This window comes from Lissotriton helveticus, chromosome 4_2 (genome assembly GCF_964261635.1).
Source record: "Lissotriton helveticus chromosome 4_2, aLisHel1.1, whole genome shotgun sequence".
Taxonomy (NCBI): domain Eukaryota; kingdom Metazoa; phylum Chordata; class Amphibia; order Caudata; family Salamandridae; genus Lissotriton; species Lissotriton helveticus.
This window is the reverse complement of record NC_136064.1, coordinates 89,248,488-89,263,933: the sequence shown is the minus strand read 5'-3', so window position 1 is coordinate 89,263,933 and position 15,446 is coordinate 89,248,488. Positions and strand designations below refer to the sequence as shown.

Sequence of the window (15,446 nt, the reverse complement as noted above, 5' to 3'; positions counted from 1 at the left end):
TCAAGAGCCGGCTGAAACAGAGAGAGACAGATGCCAGAGGCAGTCAAGGGCCAGGGCCAGCTGCAGTAGAGAGAGAGAGAGAGAGACAGCTGCCAGAGGCAGTCAAGGGCTGGCTGAAACATAGAGAGACAGCTGCCAGAGGTGTGATGATGTGATTTGGTTCTATGAGGAGTGTTCCAGCATAGAACCAAGTCAGGGGAATGTTCCTTAGGGGTCTTGTGAATGTTCTAAGCTTGGCAGTTATTCCTGTTAGATGTTGGGTGAGGTTGTTTAATAAAGACCTCTTGCTTCGACCTTAATATCTTTGTTATCATCGTTATTACACTGGCGACGATTGATGGTGTGATGAATCGATGTTCGAAGTGGTCTACAACCTCAACAACAAGGACATTTTGGAGAATAAGGAGAATTTAAAAATGGCACCTACAGGAGAAGAGCAGCTTGGAGTGTAGCAGGCACGGCGGAGACCGGAAAGGGGTGTTTGACGCTTACGAACTGAGAAAATCAGCTTGGAGTGTAGCTGGCACGGCGGTGAACGGGAAGCGGTGTTTGACGCTTGCGAACTGAGAAGATCAGCTTGGAGTGTAGCTGGCACGGTGTGGAAAATTAGTACGGTTTGGTGAACATTATCTGCGCCATCTTGCCTTTTCCCTGATGCCACACTTTTGTCGTGCGCGCCCGCCATTTTAGGTGCCTCGATCAGGACCATCCCTTTTTGCATGCCACTGGCCCCCGACATAGCCCTTCGCCCTCACCAAGCCTGCACGCTGACCAACCCCCCCTGCTCGCACCTGCCTTGAATCATAAACCCCTCTTCAGCGCGGCTCTGCCTCAGAACCTCATCCTGTTCCCAGCACGACACCTCCCTTCTTCCCTTTCCTGGTCCCCGGCCCTTTGATGCAAACCCCTTTTTCCCCGTGTGCCCGTTTGTCTTCCTCGTTCCCAGGCCGACGCCCAGCTCTGCCGATACTATTCCTTGCCCCTCCCCGTACAATAGAAAGCTTCCCTCATCAAAGGACCCCCGAGTTGATCAAAGCCCCCACCCCATGAGATCCGATCGAACCCCGCATTCCATGAATTGGCGGAATATCCAGCTGCGCGATAGTCATCACCCGTTGTGACCAGGGTGGGGACTTCTACTGTAAATATGTGTGGGAACGGGCCCGAAGGGGGGATTCCGGGGATGTCTTTCCGTACATCAAAGCATTGCCATGAGTATGTAAACTGTAATAAAACCGCAAAAGGCTGTATATAAGGGGCCAGGCCTCAGAAATAAGTTAGAGCACCTCAGAACGATACCTGCTGTCTGTTTTGCTGTGTTCTCCTCCGGAGAGAATAAAACCTTGTTTCCTGCTTTCCAGTCTCCAGCGCCTGCCTCTTCATTGATTAATAATTCGTGGGTCACAGAGGCAATACCGCCGGGCAAATATCGATTGTCCCCGACCCGAACAGGTTTTACAATTGGCGTCCCAAGCGTGGGGCCCATCAGCGACTCGTGGATCCAGTGGGAGAGGTCCCGACGACAGAGTGAACGACTGCAACGATCGGGAGAGCTCTTGCCCAATAGACCCTCGTCTGGCAGCCGATCATCCGAACTTCACTAGTTCCGAACAGACCTCTCTCGAGTGATCTACGGTCCTGACTGGGAACCATTAGGAGTGCTGTGAGAAGTACGAGAAAAAGAGGACGAACGGGCGCTGGATTCGGAAGACAAGAAACTGTCCATACGGTCCGGGTAAGGTCGTGTAAACACGACGAATTGCGAAATAATTGCTTGATTGTTTAAAAAAAAAATACTAGTATTACTCTTTGTTAACTTATTTGGAGATTCACTGTCTGCACGCGGAGAAACAGTAGGCTCTTTCCCTTTTGCAAACAGTGAAGGGTAGGTAACGCAGCCGTCGTGCCTATTTTTCTCCCCCACTGACTCTATTATTTATTAACGGTTTTTGGGAGATTCCCTCTCCCTCACTGATTAACTGGGTTCTTTGACCCCGAACTACTGTTCGCAGATTGTCTTCTGGAGATTCTCTGTCTGCAAACCGGAAATAACAGATTCCTCTTTGCGGATAGTGAAAGGGTAGAGGACGCAGACTTTTGCGCCCTACTTACTCTCCCCATTGATTCTACTCTATCTTATTTATTATTGATTATTCCTCGTTATTGGTTACTCTTTTTTTTATTTTGTTCATGAGGTATTCACTGCCTGCAAACAACGTAGAATAGAAATATTCTGTCTAGTCTTTGCGCACAGTGATAAGATAGGCAGTGCTGACTTTTTGTCCCTCGTTACGAGCCGTCATGTCTGTCTTCTCCCCACTGATTGATAATTGGTTCAGCCCGGACCGTGTATTAGAGGTGTATCATATAGCTCCACTGGAAGGCACCCCTAATAAGGACATGTTCATAAACTATGGATTAGTCACCATAGCCTATAATAAATTGTGGCACAGGTATACCAAAGAAAGTCAAGACAAACAGTGGCCACTGGTAGGGTCCTTTGACCTTGATAAAATAGAAACGTTGGAAATAGCCCTTCGCAATAATAAGACAACGCCTATTATGCTCGACAGTCTCGGTATGTGGCGCAGAGAGGCTATGCAACGACAGAGAAAAGACGAGGACAAATCAGGTAGAGAAACATATCGACAGGACAACCCCGGGGCACCACGACCCAAAAATTATCCCCCGACACTACGCAAAAGACGGCCAGACTTAGGGCAAGACCAATGCGCTTTTTGTAGATATGTCGGACACTGGAAAGCCCAATGCCCGACTCTACTGAGCGTGAGTAGGGGCAGAGGGCCGACAGGAACGACAGGCCGGCAGAATGAGAAAAAGCGCGAGGCAAAGAAGAATCAGACTCACATGGACAGACCAGATAGAACCACCACGTTTGATTATGCCCGATGGCACAGATTTCGCCAGAACGATTTCAGCGACATGTTCGAATTTTCCTAGGTCGGACAATGTAAAAACGGGAACCCAGACTAGTTCTAAATTAACAGACAGAAAGAGAAAAATTATGGCCAATCACTGTTTTATGTTTGTCTTTGGATCTTGTGTATCATGCTTTTTACTGTCCCCCCGTCTGAGTTTGTGTGTACGTAATATATGAATCTGCGTCATCCCCCTGCACGTGCTTCCATGTTACATAAACTATGTTAATAGAAATTTTAGCATGAAACAACCTGGAAAGAAAGAAATGGGAAACGAAATCAGTAAGCCACTGATAAACACGAACTTTTATTTTTACATAACAAGCAAAGAAAAACACAATAACGCTAGAAAAACAAGAACGGTAAACTGTAGAACATGAAAGTCAACAGAACACCCCCCCACATTCTGGAACCTTCCAAAGTAGGGCAGGGTTACGGCTACGCCCAACCGGCGGCAACCCATATAAGGCGGGCCCTGCTGCCAACCCTTGGTCAGGAAATCTTAACGTATGGGGGAGCCGGAGGAGAGGCAGGGGCCAGCGGAGTCCAGCCGCAGCGGCCCTAGGTAGTTGCCGGTAGTCCCACCACATGCCTCCTCGGCCCAGCCGCAACGGGCCTGGATAGTTTCAGGTAGTCCCGCCACATGTCCACCCGGTCCGGCCACCAATGGCCAGGGACCGGGGCCACCTGAGTCCGGCTGCAGCCGATAACCTAAGGAAAGCCCGGCCCAGAAAAGGACGAGACACCTCTTTCTTTTCCCTTCCGTGACAGCCGCAGCAGCTCCGGGCGGCGGGATGCCCTGTCCATACCTCTGCAGGAATGCGTCCAGGTCGGGCTGGGAGGGAGAGGCGACGCGGACGAGCCTCTCCCACCTCCATGGATAGGAGGTCTCCCAGCCCCCGGCCCAACGCCGAACACCCCCAGCCAGGCGATGGCGCCCCAATACTTGCGCAGCACCGAACGTGCAATGGTGCCCATATTTTCGGAGCACCGAATATGCAATAACTGCACCGATACTTGCGCAGCACCGAATGTGCGCCGCAGGTGGCCATACCTCCGTAGCACTGGGCATGGGCCTTGTGGAGCACAGGGTGTGGAGAGACCATCGTGCGGGCCGATGAAAAAGAGCAGCCTGGAGTGCACCGGAAGAAGGAGACGGTGCGAACGAGTCTCCCTCGCCCCCCCAGGTGGGGGCATCACAGCCGCACCCCAGCCGAATGTCCCGCTTCCACAACACGGAGTTCCACTCTCTATTTTTGTCCCCAAAAAGGTCTCTTCCACTCTTGCAGACTCGATGAGAGGGGACTGCTGCTGGGCCTCAAAATGGCGTCTGGGTCTGCTGGAAGGCAGACCTCGGCCGCTAGAGTAACTTTGAACAGCAATGTAACTCGGTCGCTCGCCCACCGGAGCACGAGCCCCCACCTCCGACAACATCTCCACAGCCTTGAAGATTCTACAAAGGTCCCCGGAGGAACCCTCGGCCACTGCAGGCCTCCGGTAAGGGACAACTGCCTTGGTCGCCAACGAAATAAACATGACATTGCCACTCCTTCTGTTAGCATGAATTCTAGAACTGCCGAAAGGGACTCTGGTCCAACTGCCGGTTGTAAGAAACTTTTTCTGATGCTGCTTCCGGATTGACCCGGCCCCGCCCAAAATGGCGCCGGTATCGATAGGAACTTACGAACACCTCGTGGTGTCCCTTTTTACTATACAAACTTAATGTTCTGAGACATATATGACCCTTTGTACACTTGACAAGAAGAAAGGAGAGCTCACTCAAGGAACATGTAAAGGGATCCCGTTAAAAATGATGATTATAAATGTACAATGTATTATATTTTTTATATATATAGCCGATGTATAACCTCGCTTATGACGCACGCACACGGTATGCATATAGGAAATCTGATTGCAACTAGTCTGACTATGCTTCTAAATTATGAAATAAACGCCCCCGAGCCCCCGGCCAACTGATAGACGTTCTAGTTTGCTACAAATGAATTGCTAAAACTTTCTAATGTTTTTATTGCTGCAAAACAACACCCCCCACTGTACGCACTTTAGCCATTGCCGTGTCCGGCCAAATACGACTGCACCCTCATAAATCCACGTACTATGATTTTGCAAAAATAAAGGTTTTTGAAATTATGAACGGGTATTGCATGCTTTATTTGAAATATGGGATGGGCGGAAGAGTTCTTTCCTGTGCACCCTACTATGCTCTCTCTTTAAGGTTATTAGAAGATGGTTGCCCAGCCCCGGAGGACGGATTGGATCTACGACACGATACTCTGCCTCCAAGGTACGCGACCGACTCATGAACTCTCGCGTGGAGGAAGACCTCGGCTTCCAAGGATGGGTAAAACGAACGGTATATATGAGGGAAGGTAAAAGAAGGGTAAAATAAAACAACGTAAATGTTACAAAGTACGACGTCCAAAGGTATTAGGGAACAGAGCTGACCCAAGAACCGAAGAACCTTAGAACGTCACAGTGTTGAAGGAGCTTTAAGGACCCCGATAGTGAGATACATCTACTAACTAGATACCTCGCACTAGGCACCTCTGGTTTCCTTTTTTATGTTTCCCCGCACACGACCTTTAAGGACACACTGCCCCCCCCCGACTCCAGAAACCATATCCCCGGGGATTCTACCCCGAGGAGGAAAGACGAGTATGAGGTAAGTAAAGGACTCTCGAATCCATGTATTTGATATGCGCGAATGTTGTCCCCCCTCCCTTCCCCTCTTTTTTCCTCCCTCTACAGGTTACATCAGGGGCCGCAACCGAGGTATGGCGAAGATCTGAAGCTTTGCCCCGTCTAATACGCGAAGCGGACCAACGCTGCAAGGTGGCGCCTAAGCACGCCTACAAACTACTCATGTAGCAAACGAGCCCGTAAAACCAGTATGATCTGATGAAAAGTGATCACCCTTAACCCAGGCTGCGCGAATGAACCCATGTCACGGGTGAATCGAAACTATGAGAGAATGTGCGTGTGTGACTGAAGCGTTGACTCAACTGGTCGACGGACCAAGAATGCAAGAAAGTGCGACACAATGGTACCTCCTTTTTTCCTCTTCTCAAAGCATGTCCCCTCTACCCTGTCTAATGTTCGCCCGCCTCAAACTGCATGCTTTCAAGATTCTAACACAGACCCGTAAATGTCCTTTGCTGTGTAATGCACTAAATAGCCTTTCTTAAATACACCGCCACTCTCCATGTAGCACGTGTACTATTTAGCCTGCTGTTGCACTCTCTCTCTCTCTCTCTCTCTCTCTCTCTCTCTCTCTCTCTCTCTCTCTCTCTCTCTCTCTCTCTCTCTCTCTCTCTCTCTCTCTCTCTCTCTCTCTCTCTCCTACTCAGCCGAGCGATCAGCTCCGAAATTGGCAGACTGCCACCCCTAGCGCACCACCCGATTGGCTCCAAATACCGCCAGTATTTGCACAAAACTTGTCTTTAATAAAATCACCCTAACGCTGTGTCACCACCTCTCCTTTCCGAAAAATATTTCGATGAAACCGAGATTTGGCCATAAAGGAAAGGACAGGTAAGACGACTGAGGTTCCCTAATCTGACCCGAAATGAGGGAACTACATGTCAGCGGCTCCTATTATGAGATAAAATGCCTCAGATGACGCGACCTTCCCCGTCCCGAATTGTCGCGATACCCAAACCATAAAGGTAATCGAAACCTCCCCATCTTCTCAGGACGCACCCAGTATTGCGTTCAGTTGCCCCCCCCGATAAGAGTTTTTTAACTATCCTTCATCCCCCGATTGTAAAAGGTGGGTCGACCCGCGACTAACACAGGCCAGCTGTGGTTCCTAGAAATGATTTTTTATATAGGCAAATTTCAGAGTTTGGAATTCGAGAAACGCCACTGAATGCTCACCAACTGAACTATGGCCTTCGGCCGATAGTACCCTTATAACTCGAAGTAAGATGATGCCCCCCCCATCACAGTTTTCTATGTCCCTAGTTGTCTTCCCATGAGACCCCTGTCTTTTCTAATTTAGTAATCAGGCCGTGAGAGGCTGCATAGGAACCAGAATGATGTTTTACAAAGTTAAAGTTTAGACCGAAGCGAAGAAAATCATTACAATGGACCTTGTCGAAAGTGAAAATGTTTAGTTAAAGGGCAGGATGCATTGATAATATGAAAAATGTTTAGCCTATGTTCGTCCCTCAGCGAGAGGCCTATTAGTACCATGTTGATAGCTCACAACACCCTTTTTGTAAATATAAACCCCTAGAGAACGGTATAAGCATTGTCAGGCTTGTATTAAAAAAGGTGGGTCCCCATCAGATGAACTGTCATGACTATAGTAAACAGTTGTGAAGGAAAGTCATAGTAAACCCAGCAGGCTCACCATCGATCATTAATATGTCAGTTGTGAACCCTAATATAACGGACGCTTCTATTCTCATTTACCTGGAGCTGGGAGAGAAATAGACTTATGTGATTACTTTCCTCTACCAATTCTCTAAAGACTGTCTTTTCAAACTCCTTCAAGGGTACGGCTGTCGGAGGAAAGAAGGACCGGATGTGGGAGCACGTGGCCTGACTACAGACTATGGAACGTCTGCGACATGGGCCAAGGCGAGACCGCGACTGAACGGAGCTGCAGGACGAGGCACTATCTCCGACAAAATGAGAGGAAAGGCCTAACCCGATGCCCCTGCTCAATGTTCGAATGTGTGCTGAGAAGTCCCCGCTCTCTAGACCCGGTCATGAGCCCGCCTACCAGAAATCTCTCGTTCCCCTAGTTTGTTCCCGATCTGGCCTTGCTCCATCCCCCTTTTTCTCCGACCTACCCGATGGACTATTTGTACCCTCTTCTTCCACCTGAACTTTTGACTATTGATTCCAAAGGACACAGGGCGAAAAAGACCCTTTCTTGATCAGAAACGAGAGGAAAGGTCGTGCCCTGCAACACGGAACTTAGAATAGAGCTGGACTCGTGGCTTCACCGCCGGTGCTCCACAGTGCCAACAGAAGACGAAAAAATTGCTGAAGACTTACTAAACTTCGAACATTCCTTCACTATCATTTCTGCTACGTCTCGTTTCTCTCCCAGCCAACATTGTATTAATTATGTAACAACCCATCAGTTCACCTTATGAAATGTACTCACTGCCCGCACTTCGAATCATTTTTGTATTGCATTACTATGACTTCCCTGCTAAACAAGTTTATCAAAGTTTATCAATAGGTCCGCCTCCTAAAACTAGAGATCTTAAATGTAATGTTTACGACTCCTTCACCTAGGGTTCCTACTGCTTTTTCTTATGCCCACCATAATAGAACTGAGTAGAAAATGAACCAGCAAGATGTCTTGAATATGTTAAAGGGAGGACTGTGGAAAATTAGTACGGTTTGGTGAACATTATCTGCGCCATCTTGCCTTTTCCCTGATGCCACACTTTTGTCGTGCGCGCCCGCCATTTTAGGTGCCTCGATCAGGACCATCCCTTTTTGCATGCCACTGGCCCCCGACATAGCCCTTCGCCCTCACCAAGCCTGCACGCTGACCAACCCCCCCTGCTCGCACCTGCCTTGAATCATAAACCCCTCTTCAGCGCGGCTCTGCCTCAGAACCTCATCCTGTTCCCAGCACGACACCTCCCTTCTTCCCTTTCCTGGTCCCCGGCCCTTTGATGCACACCCCTTTTTCCCCGTGTGCCCGTTTGTCTTCCTCGTTCCCAGGCCGACGCCCAGCTCTGCCGATACTATTCCTTGCCCCTCCCCGTACAATAGAAAGCTTCCCTCATCAAAGGACCCCCGAGTTGATCAAAGCCCCCACCCCATGAGATCTGATCGAACTCCGCATTCCATGAATTGGCGGAATATCCAGCTGCGCGATAGTCATCACCCGTTGTGACCAGGGTGGGGACTTCTACTGTAAATATGTGTGGGAACGGGCCCGAAGGGGGGATTCCGGGGATGTCTTTCCGTACATCAAAGCATTGCCATGAGTATGTAAACTGTAATAAAACCGCAAAAGGCTGTATATAAGGGGCCAGGCCTCAGAAATAAGTTAGAGCACCTCAGAACGATACCTGCTGTCTGTTTTGCTGTGTTCTCCTCCGGAGAGAATAAAACCTTGTTTCCTGCTTTCCAGTCTCCAGCGCCTGCCTCTTCATTGATTAATAATTCGTGGGTCACAGAGGCAATACCGCCGGGCAAATATCGATTGTCCCCGACCCGAACAGGTTTTACAACGGCGGTGAGCGGAAAGCGGTGTTGGATGCTGGCGAACTGAGAGGCGGATTGCTGAGGGAGAGCTGTGGCGCTTCGTACAGTTCGATCAGCAGATGTGTTTAAGGGTGAAACGCATAAAACCAGCCTGCGTTCCACTGCCGTGAGTTTGAGAATACAAGCAGAACTCTCCCTAGAAAATTATCTGACTGTTGGAAAGTGTGCCCAATTGCCTAAAGAAAAGAACCGAGTGTGTGTAACGTCACGTGGTGGCCATCTTAAGTGTAAAAAAAAACGGAACAAAGAAAACTTGGATATCATTGGAAAGTAAAGTCGGATTTATTCAAAACGTCACTTGAGGGGAATTCATGTACGCTGCAGGCATATTAAGAGTGGAAAAGTGAAGAAAAGGAAATAAGCTCTTTTGGTGAAAAGCGTTGAGGTTAAAACAAAGACACTACCGTCTGGAGTCAGATTTTTATTTTTTTTTTTAAAAGGAAGAATCTGTTTCATTAAGAAAGGAACGCCGTTCAACATAGACATGGAAAGGAGGGGATATCATTAGTGAAGTATTTAGTTGTCACAAACAGTTGGAAACTTGCGCAAAAGAAAAGGAGTTTGTGCTTACGGTGACAAGCACACCAAAATGTATTTTGTTGTGTATAATAAGTTAGATATAACATATTATTGTAAAGTAAAGTGATGTTATGGTGATTCATGTAATACGTTCGTAATATATACTCTCTGTGAGATGAAGTAAAGTTTTGGTGGATTAAATTTAGTTACAATAAGTAGAGTACTATAAAAAAAATTAGACTGTGGTGAAGATAAGTAGAAAGGGTGTGTGAATATGCAGAATGTAACATCGCCACCGTTTTTTCTATCTGATCCAGGTGACCCACCGATTAGGTGGAAGAAGTGGAAAAAAATGTTTGAGAATTACGCAAGGGTCTGTGGCACAAATCTAAGTGCGGAAAGGAAGCATGCTCTATTGATGCATTGCATTGGAGGTGAAGGGCAGGACGTTTTAGAGAATGTACCTACATTAAGTCAGGCTGATCAAAGGGGACTTAATGAGTATGAAATTTGTATAAAACAATTAGACCTACATTTTCTGCCAAAAGTAAGCACTATAATGAAGAGATATTATTTTGGACTGAGAGAGCAGGGAAAAGAAGTAACGGTTGAACAGTATGTAACTGTTTTAAGAAAATTAGCTTCTAGCTGTAAGTTTGGTGAGTTAACTGAAGAGAGGATACGAGATCAATTTGTGTTGAGATGTACCAATGACAAAATAAGAGAAGAACTTTGGATGAAGGATGAACCACCTTTGGATGAAGTGATGAGTATTGCTAAGCGGGTGGAACACATGGTTAAGTGTGTGGGAGAGTTGAGCAAAGCAGGGAAAAATGTGTGCAGTAACGAAAAGATAGAGGAAGTACAAGTTCAGGAAGTGAAGAATCTAGAGGAGAAAAAGAAGAAAGATTCTGTTGATACGAAAGGTGGCGTTAGTGATAGTCAAGCGGGCAAAGCAGTGTTAGAAAAGAAAAGTGGGAGTACTTTTCAAGGCGAATGCTACAGATGTGGAAGATTGGGACATATGGCTTATGATAAAAATTGCCCAATTTTGAAAGTTGTCTGCAATGTGTGTGGGAAGAAAGGTCATTTGGGAAAGAATTATCGACTAACATTTAGAAGAGAGACTAGAGTTGAAATTAAAGAAGTTACATTTGAAATTAATGATGGCATCATAGAACATCCCTCTGACTGGGTTAGTGTAGGCGGAGTTAAGATTAAGAAGAAGTTTGATTCATGCTCACACTTAACATTTGTTTCAAAAGAGGATTATTTAAAACATTTTAAAGGAAAATTTGTGTTAAAAAAAAACAGATGTGAAACCAACAGGTTATGGGAAAAATCCTATCAAAATGTTAGGTTACTTCACAGAGAATATTGAATACAATGAGAGATATGTTGTGGGGAAGTGTTATGTTGCGGAAAAAGGTGATAGCTTAATAAGCTGGTCACATCAGGCTAATTTGGGTGTGGTGCTCAATCCGAATGCAAATCCACCAATTCAAGTGCAATCTGTGGATGATGATAGTGAAGATGTGGTGAGATACTTTAAAGAATTGTTCAGTGAAAAACTTGGATATTTGAGAGGTTACAAACACAAAATCAAGTTGAAAACTGGCGCTATCCCTGTTGCAGCAAAAGTTAGGCGTGTGCCAATTTGCATGCAAGATGCTGTAAAGAAAGAAATTGATAGACTATTAAAAACTGGGGTGATTGAAGCAGTGGAGGCGACTGAATGGTTGGCCCCCATTGTTGTTGCGAGAAAACCCAATGATGAGATTCGTCTATGTGTGGACCTTCGTGCTTTGAATAAGGAGGTAATTGTAGATACATTTCCTCCTCCAAACATAGAAGAGTTGGTTGCAACATTGGACGGTGCATGTTACTTTACGACGTTAGATATGGCTTCAGCATATCATCAGGTTCCACTGTCTTTTGAATCACAAGAGTTGACTGCTTTCATAACTCCCTTCGGTTCCTACAAATTTAAAAGAATGCCGTTTGGCCTAATTTCTGCAGCATCGGTGTTTCAGCGGATTATGAATGACTTGTTTAAGGGTGTAAATGGCGTGAAATGTTATCTGGATGATGTGTTCATTTGTGGAAGTACTAAGGAAGAACATGATAGTAGTTTGAAGTGTGTGCTAAGGAAAATGTTAAAAGCAGGGCTATCTCTTAGACGTGACAAATGTAAATTTGGAGTGACAGAACTGGATTATTTAGGTCATCATATTTCTGGTTTTGGTGTGAGACCCAAAGAGGATTTGGTTAAAACAATTGAAGAACTAAAGGAACCTTGTTCAAAGGAGGAACTCTTGTCATTTTTGGGCATGGCGGGATTTTACAATAAATTCATTAAGAACTTTGCAGACAAAACTGAGAAATTAAGAAGTATGATGTGTAGGAAAAGTGAGTTTGTCTGGACTGATGAATGCAATAAGGAATTTGTACAAATTAAAAAGGAACTCAAACTTGCACCGAATTTGCAAACATTTAGACCTGGTGAACCTACTTTCATAGTAACGGATGCGAGTTGTAAAGGGCTTGGAGCTTTGTTGTTTCAAGTTAGGAATGGTAGAGAAAATCTCATTGCTTGTGCATCTAGGTGTTTGAAAGGTGCTGAGTTAAATTACTCAGTGATAGAGAAAGAGACCCTTGCCATTTTCTGGGCTATTAATAAGTTTAGAAAATTTGTTTGGGGTTGTCCATTTGTAGTGAGGTCGGACCACAAACCTTTAAGAGAGATATTGGAAAAAAAGGTCTTGATGCTGTTTCTGCAAGAATTAGGAGATGGGTAATTGCACTTCAGGAATTTGATTTTAAGTTTGAAAATATTCCTGGTAGTACTAATGTTTCTGCAGATTGTTTGTCACGTTTAGTGAATTGTGTGGAGGACGTGGAAAATAATGAGAATATTGATGAAGGAGATGAGGAAAGTGAAGTCAGAGTTTGTGAAATCACATTAGGTGCGATAAAAGAGGATGAGTGGAAGGAGGAATTATCTAAGGATAGTGAACTGGTTGAAGTAATGAATAATGTATCTAAGAATCTTAATGGGAAATTAGCAAAACCTTGGTTGTTAATTTCTCATGAACTGGCTGTGTTGAATGGGATTCTAGCAAGAGGAACTAGATTAATTCCTCCAGTGAGTTTGAGAAACAATATTATCAAAATGGCTCATATTGGTCATTTGGGTATTTCGAAAACAAAGGAGCGCATCGGGCAAGATTTTTGGTGGCCCGGACTTGATTTGATGGTGGAGAGAGCTGTTCGTGACTGTGTGGCGTGCCAACTAAGTGACAAAGTACTCAAACTGAGGTGTTCACCTATGGTTTGTAGGAAATTACCGTTGTGTCCTTGGGATGAAGTTGCAATAGATACTGTAGGTCCATTACATGGTGAGCAGAATACTCCTTATTTGTTGGTGTTGATGGACTTATATTCTCGGTGGGTGGAAGTTAGTGCTGAGCGAGAGGTTACTTCTCGTTCTGTGATAACATTTCTTGATTCATTATTTAAAAGAGAAAGTTTTCCAAAGTCATTACTTTCAGACAATGGGCCACAATTTTGTTCAGTTGAGTTTGAAAATTACTTGTCAGCCTGTGGTATTGTTCACAAAAAAATATCGTTATATCATCCTGAATCTAATGGTTCTCTGGAAAGGTTAAACAAGACATTAAAAGAGGGAATTCAGTTAGCTAGAGTTAATTCTCTAGATTGGAGGGTGGAATTGCAGAATAGAATTTCTGCTTATCGTACCAGAGGCAGTCAAGGGCCGTCTGAAACAGAGAGAGACAGCTGCCAGAGGCAGTCAAGGGCCAGCTGAAGTAGAGAGAGAGAGACAGCTGCCAGAGGCAGTCAAGGGCCGGCTGAAACAGAGAGAGACAGCTGCCAGAGGCAGTCAAGGGCCAGGGCCAGCTGAAGTAGAGAGAGAGAAAGAGAGAGAGAGAGAGACAGCTGCCAGAGGCAGTCAAGGGCCGGCTGAAACAGAGAGAGACAGCTGCCAGAGGCAGTCAAGGGCCAGGGCCATCTGAAGCAGAGAGACTCAGCTGCCAGAGGCAGTCACGGGCCACTGCCAGCTGAAGCAGAGAGAGACAGCTGCCAGAGGCAGTGAAGGGCCAGGGATTGCTGAAGCAGAGAGGGAGCTCCCAGAGGCCAGTGATGGTTCATGGCCAGCTAAAGCAGGGAGGCAGCTAACGTTGGTGATGGAGAAAGAAGGGACCCTGAGACTGGCTTCTGAGGGGAGAGGCTGAGGCTAGGGCAGAGAGATAGAACAGACCAGTGAGGAGTGGGCGGAGCTTGGATACAGAATGACGGACACTTCACGCACCCGTGTCGTAGCGCCATCTTCACGAAGCCCTTGCGTTCCTTGAGTATCAGAGTCGTCACTCCAGGTTTGCAGGACAAGGACTCGGCGGCGCCCCCGATGACTATGGCCACAGCGTTCCCTTTACCATTCTGGGACAGCAAGAACTCAATGGAGCTTCGGTTCACAGGGCACAGACCTGGGAAGAAACCACAAGGAAAGGGAGAAATCAACATCTGTAGGTGTACATCCATCTCAAAGCGATTGTGGGGGTTACAAATATGGGGATGCCGGGTTATTGCGCACTAGTTTGTTTTTCTTTTTTTAACTTCTTCCAAATATTCTTTGTTACCACCCCTTCTCCACTCTGCAGATGATACTGTCTAACAGCAACATAGCAAACCCAACCTAATACACGTGTATTCAAACAATCATTGTTTATTCAGCCTTGTCATTCTTCCTTGGCCTCCCATGTAAGAAGCTGCCTCCTTCCATATCACTCAGTTCCCCATTACCCCGCTTCAGCAGAGCCAACATCTGATAACTGCACCAATATTGTAAAACATGCTTCAAATCCAAAGGTCTAAGAAGCTTTTGTATTTAACCGATGCACCCACCCCGGAAGTAAAGCTGGAGATGGAGGAAGTACATTTAAGGGAACTTGTATGTAAATGGAATGGTAAGATTCTGTACAATCGGATGTATGACGTTACAACGCATGCTTTTACAACGCATGCCATTACGACGCAGGCTTTACAACGCAAGTCGTTACAACGACTTGCGTTGGGGGCCGCTGGATAGTAAATAGTTTAATTTACTATTCCAACTCCAGTCCCCATGGATAGTAGGGAAGGTGTTGGATAGTAATTAAACTATTGCCTATCCTAGAGCGCCCTCCAGCGCAATTTGTTGCAATGACTTGCGTTGTAAAAGTTGCGTGGTAATGGTAGTGCGTTGTAAAAGTTGCGTTGTAAAGGATGTTTCCCGTACAATCAGGGCCCCCAGATTCTGCAGGGGCTCTTTTCACTGTATGTGCCGACACGTGCTCTGCGTTCTGCAGATTTGCACCTGGCCTGTACTCCCAGGGTGTGCAGGAGCAGAGCGGGTGGGCGCTCATTCAGGTCCCTGGCTCCTGCCCTCTGGAACTCTATTCCAATCTCGGCCCGCCGCACCGAAAATCACTTGGCTTTCAGAAAGCAGATTAAAACCTGGCTATTCTCTTCCATCTAGCCAACGATGCCTGTGCTGGGCACTTCTGCCCCGTGGCGCCTACATCTTGGGCATTTCTGAGCTGTCCTTCTTTTAGCCTTTCACCTTCCATCTCTGTCGCCTTGTTCCGCCAGCGCTGGGACGCCTCGTTGCTGGGGTAGCCATGCGCTATATAAGCCTTTTTAACATAACAGAACATAACATGGTGGCCA

The 15,446-nt window shown here is 46.4% G+C and overlaps 1 protein-coding gene across 1 annotated transcript in view; it reads right to left on the bottom strand.

The window, feature by feature from the left end:
- The window catches only part of LOC144752209 (diacylglycerol O-acyltransferase 2-like), a 195,321-nt gene that overhangs the window by 23,424 nt on the left and 156,451 nt on the right, over positions 1 to 15,446 (bottom strand). The window contains exon 6 of the mRNA XM_078640168.1: positions 14,050 to 14,224. Within this exon, the coding sequence (XP_078496294.1) occupies positions 14,050 to 14,224 (175 nt within the window). The remainder of the gene's footprint in view (positions 1 to 14,049; positions 14,225 to 15,446) is intronic.